Genomic DNA, 15,180 nt, shown 5'->3' with positions numbered 1-15,180 from the left:
ACTGTTTGCCAGTGGATCTGTATGTGGTTTAGAGAATGCATTCAAATTTGATGATTTACACATCTGCCCTGACTTTTACTTGTTATGATTGTAAAGCCTCACATTCAACCAAGAATGAGTAGCTAAGTCTCAAGTATATAATTTATTCTGGACATCACTTTGTTTAGGTTATAAACAACACATGGCAAATAATTCTTAGAACTTATTTTAATACTATAAATTGACCAGGTTCATGGGACTTCCCTGGTGGCACAGTGGTTAAGAATCCACCTGCCAATGCAGGGGACACAGGTTCGATCCCTGGTCTGGGAAGATCCCACGTGACGTGGAGCAGCTAAGCCCGTGTGCCACAGCTACTGAGCCTGCGCTCTAGAGCTCGTGAGCCACAAGTACTGAACCCGCGTGCCACAACTACTGAAGCCCGCGCGCCTAGAGTCTGTGCTCCACAACAAGAGAAACCACCGCAATGGGAAGCCCACACACTGCAACGAAGAGTAGCCTCCACTCACCGCAACTAGAGAAAGCCCATGCACAGCAGTGAAGACCCAATGCAGCCAAAAATAAATGAATAAATAAATAAATAAATTTATTAAAAGAAAAAATTGACCAGGTTCAATAATATCCTTTGTTGGCATAAGCAGGTTTTTTGGTTAATATAATTTTAGTAATTTTTAAATATGTCCTTGATTATTTTCAGGGAACTGGATGGGGTAATTATCTAGGGAGCTGTCTTTGGTTTTGGTAGATTTTTTTAGTCAGCCTTTTAATGGGATTTTATTTTCTTTCTTCAAGGACTAGTGAATTCAGTGGATGTCAGTCTCACTCATTTTCAAATGAAAAGCCAAAACTCTTTGTTTCATAGAATAGAAATAACCTTCAGACTATTTACTCTCTCAGGTCACTTTTTTCTCTATTTCATCACTGTGAATATTGGAATTTCACTGTTTAGGAAAACATTTTCAGTTTTTTATTTTAAGCTTAGCTTTAATGGTTGCAATATTGCCAGTTAGGTTGGTGATACTTGTAGAGCTTCTCATCAAAATCCATTGGAAACAAAATTAGATTTAGTCATTGCTATCCTGGAAATGAGGCAAATGTGAAATATCTAGGACCAGAGAGCAGCTGGTTTGAAGGATATACTTGAATAACATACCGTGAGTCATAGGAGTTCTCATCTCTGTACTTGGCAGTTAAAAGTCAACTAGGCCACCAGAAGACTGTCCCTTCCCAGTTATTTCCTCCAAAAAGCATACTTGATAACAGTCCTCCAAATATGAGATGACTTCACTTTAAGTATGGTGTGGCAACAGTGGCTCCTAGTATTATCTCCATTTACACTATCAGGGGATGCTATGATGATGATGCTCTAGCTTTTGTTGCTCTTGAAACATCTCATTCTACAGTTTAAGAATCAATCATAATACTTCTAATAATTATTTATGAAACACCACTAATGATACAGTCCTTTATTCACAGATTCATTTATTCCCTGGGTCAATTCATTTATTCCCTGGGTCAATTCATGTCTGCCAAATATAACTAAAAAACATGACCAGTATTGCTGCATGTTTGAACCATCCTCTAGCAGTAGTATTGAAGATTCACTATATTTCGTTTTAATGGGTCATATACAATTGAAATGTAAAACATATGTTTTTTGAAACTTAGTTATTGGGTAATAAGTATATTTGGACATATTTAAGTAATTTAATATGCAGTGGAATGGTTTTTGGAGAAAATTCAAGTACTCTTTCTTGGATAGTGACTTTACAGACACGAGATTCGTATTTGAATATGATGTTCTTTTCCATTTACACAGAATACATTGTTGGATGTTGTTTGTTTGGTTGGTTTTTGTTTTTACAGTAATGAGAAAGAAGAACAGGATCAAAAAGAAAAATTGGTGTTGTTGGAAGACTGTGAACTCATTACAATAATTGCCATAATTCCTGGCAGATTAGAAATTACTACTCAACACATTTACTTCCATGATGGCAGCATTGAAAAAGAGGACGGTGAGGAGTTCTGGGGGAATAATTTCTGTTGTTCAATAGTTAAGTATCCAGTTTATCAATCATTAATGAGAAGAAAGCGATAAGGTGGGACTGTAGAATTGTAGTCTACCATGTAAAAGGAGACATGGAAAGTCAGTATGGAATTAAATTTATTATCAACAATGTACTGAAGGGAATGCTTCCTTTTTATTAATGTTTTTGAAAAGGTTTGGCTAGAGGGGATTGCTATAAACTGAAGTTATAAAGTACAATTTTACTTTTATTTATATGTACACTTGTTCCTAGAGGCTTTTCACCTAATCCTTTATCTGAAAATAAAAAGATATTTAAATCTAAGCTGCCAACATAAAGAGAAAAGGAAAACTGTTTCTAAGATATAATATTCAGAGTTATTCTCTATTCCAATGGAAAGGAAGTAGAAAAGCTATAGAATTTTAAAATAGTCAAACAAATTAAACATCCAATAAATTTAACAAATAGTTTTCATCATACAGAAACTGAATTCCTTTTCCATAGTGCTACTTTTGTCAGGAACTAGGAGATATTTTCTGCATAGCATGAGTAACTTTTTGTGGTACCCCAGTCACAAGATTGTTTCTGTGTTCAGGAGTAGGCTTTGATTTCAAGTGGCCTCACTCTCAAGTTCGAGAGATTCACCTACGACGGTACAACTTAAGGAGGTCAGCCCTTGAGATTTTTCATGTTGACCAATCCAACTACTTTCTCAATTTCAAAAAAGAGGTATGTAAGATGCTAACTTTCTGGAAGCCCCAGACTGTTAGCTTGAAATTATTTTCCAACTAGTGAGCTGTAATGAAACTTCACAACTCTACTCTTTCATCGAGTCAAAATATATATTAGAGAAAAAAAAATACATACCTTTGGGACTAACCAGTATATGCATTTTTGTTGGAATTTATATGCAAGTGTTTGGAGGATATTTGTTTTCAGTTTTTATATATAGGTAGATAAAGAAGTCAATAGAATATTGAATGTCAGCTAATAGGTGTCTCACAGTATCCAGTTGTGAAATAATATGCAATATATATGATATAACTGGATTTATGAAATTAGGTTGGGTTCAGTTCAACAATAGTGGAGCCTGTGTAATCAGGAAGAATAATGGAACATGTTTTTCTAGTAATAGAGTAAATTCTTACATAGTGTAAGTGGTTAAGAGATTGCCACTGAAGCCAGGTTACGTGGATCGAAGATCATTCCACCACTAGCTCTGTAACCTTTGACCCGTTACTTGCCCCCAGCCTTCCTTCCCTCTGTCATATACTTGAGGTCAGACTTGTATCACAGTCTGATAGCTCTCTCCACCTTGCCTAGCTTTCTCTCCATTTTCTCTCACTGTCATCTCTCCTAATAAAATCCTGCATGTTCAATTCTGTCTTAGCATTTGCTTCTCAGATGACCTAGATTAGCATAGTCAATAACTAAGTTTCTGTTCATTTGTGAGTTCCAGGTTTATTTGTAGATGATTTGATTCAGACATTTAAAGAGCATTTTTCTATTTTTACAAAAAGATAATTTTTTACTATTAAAAATAAATTTTCCCCCATAGGAAAACACAATGTATGTGTTTTTTAGAAAGCTATTTTATGTAAGTAAACCGAGCACACTCCTATTGAATACTATGCTTTTGTAAATAGTTTTTTGTTTGTCTGTTTGTTTGTTTTTAGACCTAGTGGTATGTCTTTATTTTGTTCCATTTATTTAATTCATTCTTTTGGTGGATTCGGGGCATAATAAGTTCGATTCTTATTGATAGATATAAGATGCTAGAAGGGTATCCAGGGAGAAATGACAAATATCTCCAGTTGGAAATATAAGTGTAATGTAGACGTTAGGGTGGTAAATATAGATCTGGAATCAGGAGCATATGGGTAACAGATGAAATTATGACAGAAAATAATATCACCTCATGAGCAGAACAGAACAAGAAAAGGAGTAGATGATAGTGGACCCCATCGTCAGTTTAAGGAGCAGGTAAAGGAAAAGGAGTTGGTGAGAGACTGAGAAGGATGATCAGAGAGTGATGTAAGACCTGGAGAGTAGTGTCCTGGATGATACGTACGGGAGAGTTTTAGGGGTTGATCTGTAAGGTCTAATGACATGTATCAATAGAGTGAAGCCCAAAACAGATCATCGAATTGGAAAATGAGGTCAACTGCACTGACACAGTTCATCCAGATTGCTATGACAAAATTACCATAGACTGGATGTCTTAAACAACAAATACTTATTTCTCTTAGTTCTGGACTGAAAGCTGGAAGTTCAAGAGCAGGATTCCAGTGCAGTCAGGTTCTTGGTGAACACCATCTTCCTGGTTAACAGATGCTGTATCCTTACATGGTGGGCAGAGAGGGAGAAGGAGAGAGAGGATGAGAGAGAGAGAAAGAGCTAGCTCTCTGGTCTCTTATTATTTTTTTTTTATTTTATTTTATTTACTTTTTTATACAGCACATCCTTATTAGCCATCAATTTTATACACATCAGTGTATACATGTCAATCCCAATCGCCCAATTCATCACACCACCATCCCCACCCCCCTGTGGCTTTCCCCCCTTGGTGTCCATACGTTTGTTCTCTATCTGTGTCTCAATTTCTGCCCTGCAAACCAGTTCATCTGTACCATTTTTCTAGGTTCCACATATATGCATTAATATTTGATATTTGTTTTTCTGACTTACTTAACTCTGTATGACAGTCTCTAGATCCATCCACATCTCTACAAATGACACACTTTCATTCCTTTTTATGGCTGAGTAATATTCCATTGTATATATGTACCACATCTTCTTTATTCATTCGTCTGTCGATGGGCATTTAGGTTGCTTCCATGACCTGGCTATTGTAAATAGTGCTACAATGAACATTGGGGTGCATGTGTCTTTTTGAATTATGGTTTTCTCTGGGTATATGCCCAGTATATTGGTGGGTCATATGGTAATTCTATTTTTAGTGTTTTAAGGAACCTCCATACTGTTCTCCATAGTGGCTGTTTCAATTTACATTCCCACCAACAGTGCAAGAGGGTTCCCGTTTCTCCACACCCTCTCCAGCATTTGTTGTTTGTAGATTTTCTGATGATGCCCATCCTAATGGGTTTGAGGTGATACCTCATTGTATTTTTGATTTGCATTTCTCTAATAATTAGTGATGTTGAGCAACTTTTCATGTGCCTCTTGGCCATCTGTTTGCCTTGTTTGGAGAAATGTCTGTTTAGGTCTTCTGCCCATTTTTGGATTGCGTTGTTTGTTTTTAACATATTGAGCTGCATGAGCTGTTTATATATTTTGGAGATTAATCCTTTGTCCGTTCATTCATTTGTAAATATTTTCTCCCATTCTGAGGGCTGTCTTTTCGTCTTGTTTATGGTTTCCTTTGCTGTGCAAAAGCTTTTAAGTTTCATTAGGCCCCATTTGTTTATTTTTGTCTTTATTTCCATTACTCTAGAAGGTAGATCAAAAAAGATCTTGCTGTGATTTATGTCAAAGAGTGTTCTTCCTATGTTTTCCTCAAAGAGTTTTATAGTGTCCGGTCTTACATTTAGGTCTTGAATCCATTTTGAATTTATTTTTGTGTATGGTGTTAAGGAGTGTTCTAATTTCATTCTTTTACATGTAGCTGTCCAGTTTTCCCAGCACCACTTATTGAAGAGACTGTCTTTTCTCCATTGTATATCCTTGCCTCCTTTGTCATAGATTAGTTGAGCATAGGTACATGGGTTTATCTCTGGGCTTTCTATCATGTTCCATTGATCTATGTTTCTTTTCTTGTGCCAGTACCATATTTTCTTGATTACTGTAATTTTGTAGTATAGTCTGAAGTCAGGGAGTCTGATTCCTCCAGCTCCGTTTTTTTCCCTCAAGACTGCTTTAGCTATTCGGGGTCTTTTGTGTCTCCATACAAATTTTAAGAATTTTTGTTCTAGTTCCATCAAAAATGCCATTGGTAATTTGATAGGGATTGCGTTGAACCTGTAGATTGCTTTGGGTAGTACAGTCATTTTCACAATATTGATTCTTCTAATCCAAGAACATGGTATATCTCTCCATCTGTTGGTATCATCTTTAATTTCTTTCATCAGTGTCTTATAGTATTCTGCATCCAGGTCTTTTGTCTCTTTAGGTAGGTTTATTCCTAGATATTTTATTCTTTTTGTTGCAGTGGTAAATGAGAGTGTTTCCTTAATTTCTCTTTCAGATTTTTCATCATTAGTGTATAGGAATGCCAGAGATTTCTGTGCATTAATTTTGTATCCTGCAACTTTACCAGATTCATTGGTTAGCTCTAGTAGTTTTCTGGTGGCATCTTTAGGATTCTCTATGTATAGTATCATGTCACCTGCAAACAGTGACATTTTACTTCTCCTTTTCCAATTTGGATTCCTTTTATTTCTTTTTCTTCTCTGATTGCCGTGGCTAGGACTTCCAAAACTATGTTGAATAATAGTGGTGATAGGGGACATCCTTGTCTTGTTCCTGATCTTAGAGGAAATGCTTTCCGTTTTTCACCATTGAGAATGATGTTTTCTGTGGGTTTGTCGTATATGGTCTTTATTCTGTTGAGGTAGGTTCCCTCTATGCCCATTTCTGTAGAGTTTTTATCATAAATGGGTGTTGAATTTTGTCAAAAGCTTTTTCTGCATCTATTGAGATGATCATATGGTTTTTATTCCTCAATTTGTTAATATGGTTTACCACATTGATTGATTTACGTACATTGAAGAATCCTTGCATCCCTGGGATAAATCCCACTTGATCATGGTGTCTGATCCTTTTAATGTGTTGTTGGATTCAGTTTGCTAGTATTTTCTTGATGATTTTTGCGTGTATATTCATCAGTGATATTGGTCTGTAATTTTCTTTTTTTGTGGTATCTTTGTCTGGTTTTGGTATCAGGGTGATGATGGCCTCATAGAATGGGTTTGGGAGTGTTCCTTCCTCCACAGTTTTTTGGATGAGTTTGAGAAGGATAGGTGTTAACTCTTCTCTAAATATTTGATAGAATTCACCTGTGAATCCATCTGGTCCTGGACTTTTGTTTGTTGGGAGATTTTTAATCACAGTTTCAATTTCATTACTTGTGATCAGTCTGTTCATATTTTCTATTTCTTCCTGATTCAGTCTTGGAAGGTTATACCTTTCTAAGAATTTGTCCATTTCTTCCAGGTTGTCCATTTTATTGGCATAGAGTTGCTTATTGTAGTCTGTTAGGATGCTTTGTATTTCTGTGGGGTCTGTTGTAACTTCTCCTGTTTCATTTCTAATTTTATTGATTTGAGTCCTCTGCCTCTTTTTCTTGATGAGTCTGCCTAATGGTTTATCAATTTTGTTTATCTTCTCAAAGAACCAGCTTTTAGTTTTATTGATCTTTGCTATTGTTTTGTTTGTTTCTATTTCATTTATTTCTGCTCTGATCTTTATGACTTCTTTCCTTCTGCTAACTTTGGGTTTTGTTTGTTTGTCTTTCTCTATTTCCTTCAGGTGTAAGGTTAGATTGTTTATTTGAGATTTTTCTTGTTTCTTGAGGTAGGTTGTATAGCTATAAACTTCCCTCTTAGAACTGCTTTTGCTGCATCCCATAGGTTTTGGGTCGTCGTGTTTTCATTGCCATTTGTCTCTAGGTATTGTCTGATTTCCTCTTTGATTTCATCAGTGATCTCTTCGTTATTTAGTAACGTATTGTTTAGCCTCCATGTGTTTGTGTTTTTTACGTTTTTTTCCCTGTGATTCTTTTCTCATCTCATAGCGTTGTGGTCCAAAAAATTGCTTGATATGATTTCAGTTTTCTTAAATTTACTGAGGCTTGATTTGTGACCCAAGATGTGATCTGTCCTGGAGAATGTTCCGTGTGCACTTGAGAAGAAAGTGTAATCTGCTGTTTCTGGATGGAATGTCCTATAAATATCAATTAAATCTATCTGGTCTACTGTGTTATTTAAAGCTTGTGTTTCCTTGTTTATTTTCATTTTGGATGATCTGTGCATTGGTATAGTGATGTGTTAAAGTCCCCCACTATTAATGTGTTACTGTCGATTTCCTGTTTTATAGCTGTTAGCAGTTGCCTTACGTATTGAGGTGCTCCTATGTTGGGTGCATATATATTTGTAATTGTTATATCTTCTTCTTGGATTGATCCCTTGACCATTATGTAGTGTCCTTCCTTGTCTCTTGTAACATTCTTTATTTTAAAGTCTATTTTATCTGATATGAGTATTGCTACTCCAGCTTTCTTTTGATTTCCATTTGCATGGAATATCTTTTTCCATCCCCTCACTTTCAGTCTGTACGTGTCCCTAAGTCTGAAGTGGGTCTCTTGTAGACAGCATATAGATGGGTCTTGTTTTTGTATCCATTCAGCCAGTCTGTGTCTTTTGGTTGGAGCATTTAATCCATTCACCTTTAAGGTAATTATCCATATGTATGTTCCTATGACCATTTTCTTAATTGTTTTGGGTTTGTTTTTGTAGGTCCTTTTCTTCTCTTGTGTTTCCCACTTAGAGAAGGTCCTTTAGCATTTGTTGTAGAGCTGGTTTGGTGGTGCTGAATTCTCTTAGCTTTTGCTTGTCTGTAAAGGTTTTAATTTCTCCATCAAATCTGAATGAGATCCTTGCCGGGTAGAGTAATCTTGGTTGTAGGTTCTTTCCATTCATCACTTTAAGTATATCATGCCACTCTCTTCTGGCTTGTAGAGTTTGTGCTGAGAAATCAGCTGTTAACCTTATGGGAGTTCCCCTGTATGTTGTCATTTTTCCCTTGCTGCTTTCAGTAATTTTTTTGTCTTTAATTTTTGCCAGTTTGATTACTGTGCGTCTCGGCGTGTTTCTCCTTGGGTTTATCCTGTATGGGACTCTCTGTGCTTCCTGGACTTGGGTGGCTATTTCCTTTCCCATGTTAGGGAAGTTTTTGAGTATAATGTCTTCAAATATTTTCTCTGGTCCTTTCTCTCTGTCTTTTCCTTCTGGGACCCCTATAATGAGAATGTTGTTGTGTTTAATGTTGTCCCAGAGGTCTCTTAGGCTGTCTTCATTTCTTTTCATTGTTTTTTCTTTTTTCTGTTCCGCAGCAGTGAATTCCACCATTCTGTCTTCCAGGTCACTTACCCATTCTTTTGCTTCGGCTATTCTGCTATTGATTCCTTCTAGTGTAGTTTTCATTTCAGTTATTGTATTGTTCATCTCTGTCTGTTTGTTGTTGAATTCTTCTAGGTCTTTGTTAACCATTTCTTGCATCTTCTCTGTCTTTGCCTTTTTCCAAGGTCCTGGATCATCTTCACTATCATTGTTCTGAATTCTTTTTCTGGAAGGTTGCCTATCTCCACTTCATTTAGTTGTTTTTCTGGGGTTTTATCTTGTTCCTTCATCTGGTACATAGCCTTCTGCCTTTTCATCTTGTCTATCTTTCTGTGAATGTGGTTTTTGTTCCACAGGCTGCAGGATTGTAGTTCTTCTTCTGCTGTCTGCCCTCTGGTGGATGAGGCTATCTCAGAGGCTTGTGCAAGTTCCCTGATGGGAGGGACTGGTGGTGGGTAGAGCTGACTGTTGCTCTGGTGGGCAGAGCTCAGGAAAACTTTAATCTGCTTGACTGCTGATGGGTGGGGCTGCCTTCTCCCCCTTTTGGTTGTTTGGCCTGAGGCAACCCAACACTGGAGCCTACCTGGGCTCTTTGCTGGGGCTAATGGCGGACTCTGGCAGGGCTCACGCCAAGGAGTACTTCCCAGAACTTCTGCTGCCAGTGTCCTTGTCCTCAGGGTGAGTCACATCCACCCCCTCCCTCTGCAGGAGACCGTCCAACATTAGCAGGTAGGTCTGGTTAAGTCTCCCCTGAGGTCACTGCTCCTTCCCCTGGGTCCCGATGCACACACTACTTTGTGTGTGCCCTCCAAGAGTGGAGTCTCTTTCTCCCAGTCCTGTCGAAGTCCTGCCATCAAATCCCACTATCCTTCAAAGTCTGATTCTCTCGGAATTCCTCCTCCCATTGCTGGACCTCCAAGTTGGGAACCTGACGTGGGGCTCAGAACCTTCACTCCAGTGGGTGGCCTTCTGTGGTATAAGTGTTCTCCAGTCTGTGAATCACCCACCCAGCAGTTATGGGATTTGATTTTACTGTGATTGCACCCCGCCTACTGTCTCATTGTGGCTTCTCCTTTGTCTTTGGATGTGGGGTATATTTTTTGGTGGGTTCCAGTGTCTTCCTGTCGATGACTGTCCAGCAGCTAGTTGTGATTCTGGTGTTCTCACAAGAGGGAGTGAGAGCATGTCCTTCTACTCCACGGTGTTGGTTCCTAATCTGTAAATAGTTTTAAAAGCACATTTGTATGTGGTATCTAAACTTCATAACAACATTCAGATTAGCTATGGCAAATTCCATTCCTTTTTTTATAGATCAGGAAACTGAAGTTCAAAGATTAATTTTATTTCTTTACATTTGCATAAACCTGAGTAATTCACAAAACTGTAAGGGTAGAGATTATTATATTTAATATACAAATGAGACTCAGTAAATTAATTGATTTGCCAAGATGATTAGTAAATGACAGAACTAAATTTGAACTAAAAGTGAAGTAGTTTTTTGATTCAATATCTGAAGATTATTCCATTATATACTATAAAGTTCTAAAAAAAATACATGTCATAATTTCGTTAAGCCTTGTAAAATAGAGAAGTTAAAACCACAATCCTCTATTTATATGAAGTGTTCAGAATTGGCAAATCCATAGTGATGGAAAGTAGTTTAATTGTTGTCAGGGGATGGGAGGGAGTGGAAATTGGGGAGTGATGGCTAGTGAGTATGTAGTTTCTTTTGAGGATGATGGAAATGTTCCAGAGTTAGATAATGTGAATGGTTGCACAACTCTGTGAATATTAAAAAAAGCCCACTGAATTGTGTATTTTAAAGGGTGAATTTTATGGTACATGAATTATATCTCAATAAATCTGTTAATAAAGCCATAATCCTCGTTTGTCTTGATCAATTTTTAACCCATAAAGTGCTTTTTTTTTTAATAGGTTAGGAACAAAGTATATAGCAGACTGTTGTCACTTCATTCTCCAAATAGTTATGGAACCAGATCACCACAGGAGTTATTCAAAGCATCAGGAGTGACACAGGTAGGAAATTTTAAGTCGCTGATTTGCTGTTCATTTTATATCTCAGACTTTTGCTTAGAAGTAAAACTTCCTTCTTTCAATTATTTTATTTTGATTCTGCAACTGCTCTTCTTCCATTCAGATTGATCTTTTGAATTATCTTTGAATCATTCTGTTTCCCTCACACATACAGTGCCCTGTCTCCAGTTCGCATGTCATTCAGTTCATGGGCATATCTTATAAATTTTTTTTTTTTTCCTTTTCTTTTTTTTTGCGGTACGTGGGCCTCTCACTGTTGTGGCCTCTCCCGTTGCGGAGTGCAGGCTCTGGACGCGCAGGCTCAGCGGCCGGCCATGGCTCACGGGCCCAGCTACTCCACGGCATGTGGGATCTTCCCAGACCGGGGCATGAACCCGTGTCCCCTGCATCGGCAGGTGGACTCTCAACCACTGTGCCACCAGGGAAGCCCTAAATTCTTCTTTTTTAATAGTGTTCTTTTTAAAAAATAGTACACAGGATTTTTTTTCTTAATAATAAAAATAATCTGTTCACAAGAAAAAAAATGGGAAAATACAAAAGACACCATGGAAAAAAGGCAAAAAAAAAATTTCTCCAATCCTTCTATCTGCCAAAGCTAATGCTTTCGTGTATTTTATCCTCACATATATCCCAACATCTCTTGAATTTACACTGTCCAAAGCCAAAGAAAGGCCCTTGTTTTTTGCTCTCTAGGGTTTTAGTAGTCTTCCAATTAGGTTCTCTTGTCTCCTGGCTCTCTCCTTCCTCCTACATATGTGTTAATCTTTAAATGTTGCTCTTGTTCAAAAGCCATCAGCAATTGTTTCCTATTGTTTATGGAATAAGCTTTATTTAATAGAGTATATTTCCTGCTTTCTGTGAAATAAACTTTATTCATTAAAGTACTGTTTCCTCAGTTTGGCACTCAAGTACAGTTAAAATTGGGCTTTCTATAAAATCTGTATACATAGATTAATTTCTCACTATTTCCCATAAGTATGTCCTTTGCTTAAGGCACACAGTAAACTTAAAGGGGTGTATTAATCTGTCAGCAAAATGCTTGAGCATGCCTACACTGTGTAGAGTAATTAGTAGTCTAAGTACAGTAAGGTGATTAAAAAAAAATGTTTATGTCTTCCTTTAGAAAATTTTTATATCTGTTATAGCAAAATCCCATTTACCTTTGCTCTATAAAAGTAGTTTTCTGAATATAGTTAATATAATGTTTATTTAAAATTTGCAGATCATTTAGTACATTGAGATACTGATTTTTTAATATTTACACTTATGAAAATTTCAACTTATGACAAAAATTTCAAATTTGGGCAGTCCTAGAATTAAAAAGTTTTAAGGTATTCAAACAAAATATTTTTTAACTGAAGAAAAGACTTAATTCTTATAGAAGACTTTTTAGATTGTAGTGTAGGAGTTTTCCTTTTCTAGAGACCAATTTTTAAGAGGAAGTGAATTTAGGAAAAGCATATTAATTTTACCTCCCTGTTAAATATTTTTTAAAGCTTCATTCCTTTATCAAAAAGATGATAGAGATAATGGGAACACATGATTATTTTAGTACTGTCAGTAATAGTTACTGATTTCTAAGAGATACAGATTCATTTTGATTTTTTCTTTTTTTGTGCTGTCTAGAAATGGGTAAACAGAGAGATATCAAATTTTGACTACCTCATTCAATTAAATACAATGGCAGGACGAACCTATAATGACCTTGCGCAGTATCCTGTGGTGAGTTTTATATAAATCTTGTAAATATGGAATTACCTTTCAGTTTTCTAATAAACAAAATATATGTGGATGATATCTAGTTTTTATTTTTAAAAAGACATAAAAACTGATTTTGCCTTTCTGTATATTTCTACCGTGCTATTTTCAAGAAGTACGTAAATATGAAGAGTATTTTAAAAATAAAAACCCTTTTTCTTTCACTTCATTGAAAATATTCCAGTGGAATTACAGGAAATAATGCTTCTGGTTATTGAACTAAAGATGAATAAACATTTGCAACAGGGAAAAAATAAAGACTATCCCTTTTTGTCTTAGATAAACATTTATATTAGATATGGAGATGGTAGCCTCTCTAGGAAGGAATGTCTAAATTGTAAATTGTGGCTCTTTTAGTTCCCCTGGATTTTACAAGATTATACTTCAGACGAGTTGGATCTTAATAACCCATCTGTATTTCGAGATCTATCCAAACCAATTGGGGTAGTTAATGATAAAAATGCCAAAGCCATGCGAGAAAAGTAAGTGCTTTTCATTCCTTTTGAAAGATGCCCATAGCTTGTTTGAATTTGTATTGATTTCTGCTATGGCCAACCAAGTGTTACTTTTTTTAAATGCACAACTACTTTTGATAATCAGAGTCTGGTAATTCCTTCACTAAGTTTTCTTGAAAATATATCAGTTGTCCTTCAAATATCTTAACTATAGTCTGTGTATTTCCCTTCATTACCAAAGTTAAATTTATATTGTTTAGAATTTATTTTACCTTGTAATAAGTATGTGCTAAATGGTAATAGGTTCTTAAAATTTTTTTCCCCAGGTATTTTAGACCTAATAACCTACAGATCTAACATTCCATCTAATATAATATTTTGGTGGATATAAAATTAATAATACTAACCTGTTGTTCACCAATAATGTGAATAAAGAACAGTGAAATGTGTGAAAATTTAGAAAGTGATATTTGAATAAGGAAAGGAAATATTTATAGTTCTATATATTTTTGAGCCACCCTGTAAATGTCTCGTACTCTTTTTTTTATCCAAAGCCAGCTGCTGACAGTAAAAAATAATCTAATTTTAATTTTCCTTTTTCTCCGTGTGAACTTGTGGATGACTTGTCAGTTATGACTTCTAGTAATAAAGACAAAGAGCAATTCTGCAAACAAACTTAGTTGTAGATTTATTTGACGGTTGATGGTACATTATTTTTTCCCCCCCTTTTTGTTTGCAGATCTTCCCCAGGACTTTTTGCAGTGTTTAATATTTGTTGTACTAAATGGAATTTTGCTGTGTATATATTACCCTACTGCCATTAGTCACACTGTTAACATTGTTCCACAGGAAATACTGTTCATATAAATTAACTTATTTTATAGATAATCAAAGATACAATTTAATTTAAATTTCAATAGTTTATTTTTTTGCATAGGTACAAATGACTTTGACCCGAAAACTTTCTTTATTCTCCTGAATATTAATGACTTCTATGTAAAAGGAAATTTACCTTAGCTTGATGAACTGATTAGTATTTTGGTTTAAAAATTTCAATGTTTATTGCTTCCAAAAAACTGTTCATTCTTATTTAGATACTATATCCACGAACTCAGATGTCACCATTCAAAACAATTACAGGATCAGTGATAGTTCTTGCAGAATTATTATATATATCCTTTGCTGATAATCTGATTTAGACCTTCTTTTCCACCATCTCCTTTTTTTTTCCTTTTTTAAAAAAATTTTATTAGAGTATAGTTGATTTACAATGTTGTATTAGTTTCACGTATACAGCAAAGTGATTCAGTTATACATATACATATATTCATTCTTTTTCAGATTCTTTACTCATATAGGTTATCACAGAATATTGAGTAGAGTTCCCCGTGCTATACACATCTCCTTCTTTTACCTTTAGATCATTAGACATTCATTTTTACAATTCTTGACTGACCTTCTATATTTTTTTCCATTATCTTGGCCACAAAAGGATGTCTAATTATCACATGCTTACAATAAGCAGAAAAATAGAAACAACCTAAATATCTATAAGTAAATAGTTAAATTGTTGTATATTCGTACATCTAATTTTTATAAATACCGTGTACCTGTTAAAAATAGACTATTCAGGGCTTCCCTGGTGGTGCAGTGGTTGGGAGTCCACCTGCCGATGCAGGGGACGCGGGTTCATGTCCCGGTCCGGAAGGATCCCACATGCCGCGGAGCGGCTGGGCCCGTGAGCCATGGCCGCTGGGCCTGCGCGTCCGGAGCCTGTGCTCCGCAACGGAAGGGGCCACAACAGTGAGA

At 36.0% G+C, this 15,180-nt stretch overlaps 1 protein-coding gene across 2 annotated transcripts in view; it reads left to right on the top strand.

Annotated features, from left to right (window-relative positions):
• Nucleotides 1-15,180, top strand: part of NBEAL1 (neurobeachin like 1) — a 173,965-nt gene that overhangs the window by 123,694 nt on the left and 35,091 nt on the right. For both annotated transcript variants that reach the window (XM_029224562.1, XM_029224563.1), the window contains 5 exons: nucleotides 1,867-2,015; nucleotides 2,623-2,756; nucleotides 11,039-11,140; nucleotides 12,785-12,880; nucleotides 13,274-13,398. In XM_029224562.1, the coding sequence (XP_029080395.1) occupies nucleotides 1,867-2,015; nucleotides 2,623-2,756; nucleotides 11,039-11,140; nucleotides 12,785-12,880; nucleotides 13,274-13,398 (606 nt within the window). The remainder of the gene's footprint in view (nucleotides 1-1,866; nucleotides 2,016-2,622; nucleotides 2,757-11,038; nucleotides 11,141-12,784; nucleotides 12,881-13,273; nucleotides 13,399-15,180) is intronic.

The sequence above is a fragment of the Monodon monoceros genome, unplaced genomic scaffold (genome assembly GCF_005190385.1).
Source record: "Monodon monoceros isolate NGI ecotype Baffin Bay Population unplaced genomic scaffold, NGI_Narwhal_1 Super_Scaffold_16, whole genome shotgun sequence".
Taxonomy (NCBI): Eukaryota; Metazoa; Chordata; class Mammalia; order Artiodactyla; family Monodontidae; genus Monodon; species Monodon monoceros.
This window is presented reverse-complemented; position numbering and strand designations above follow the sequence as displayed.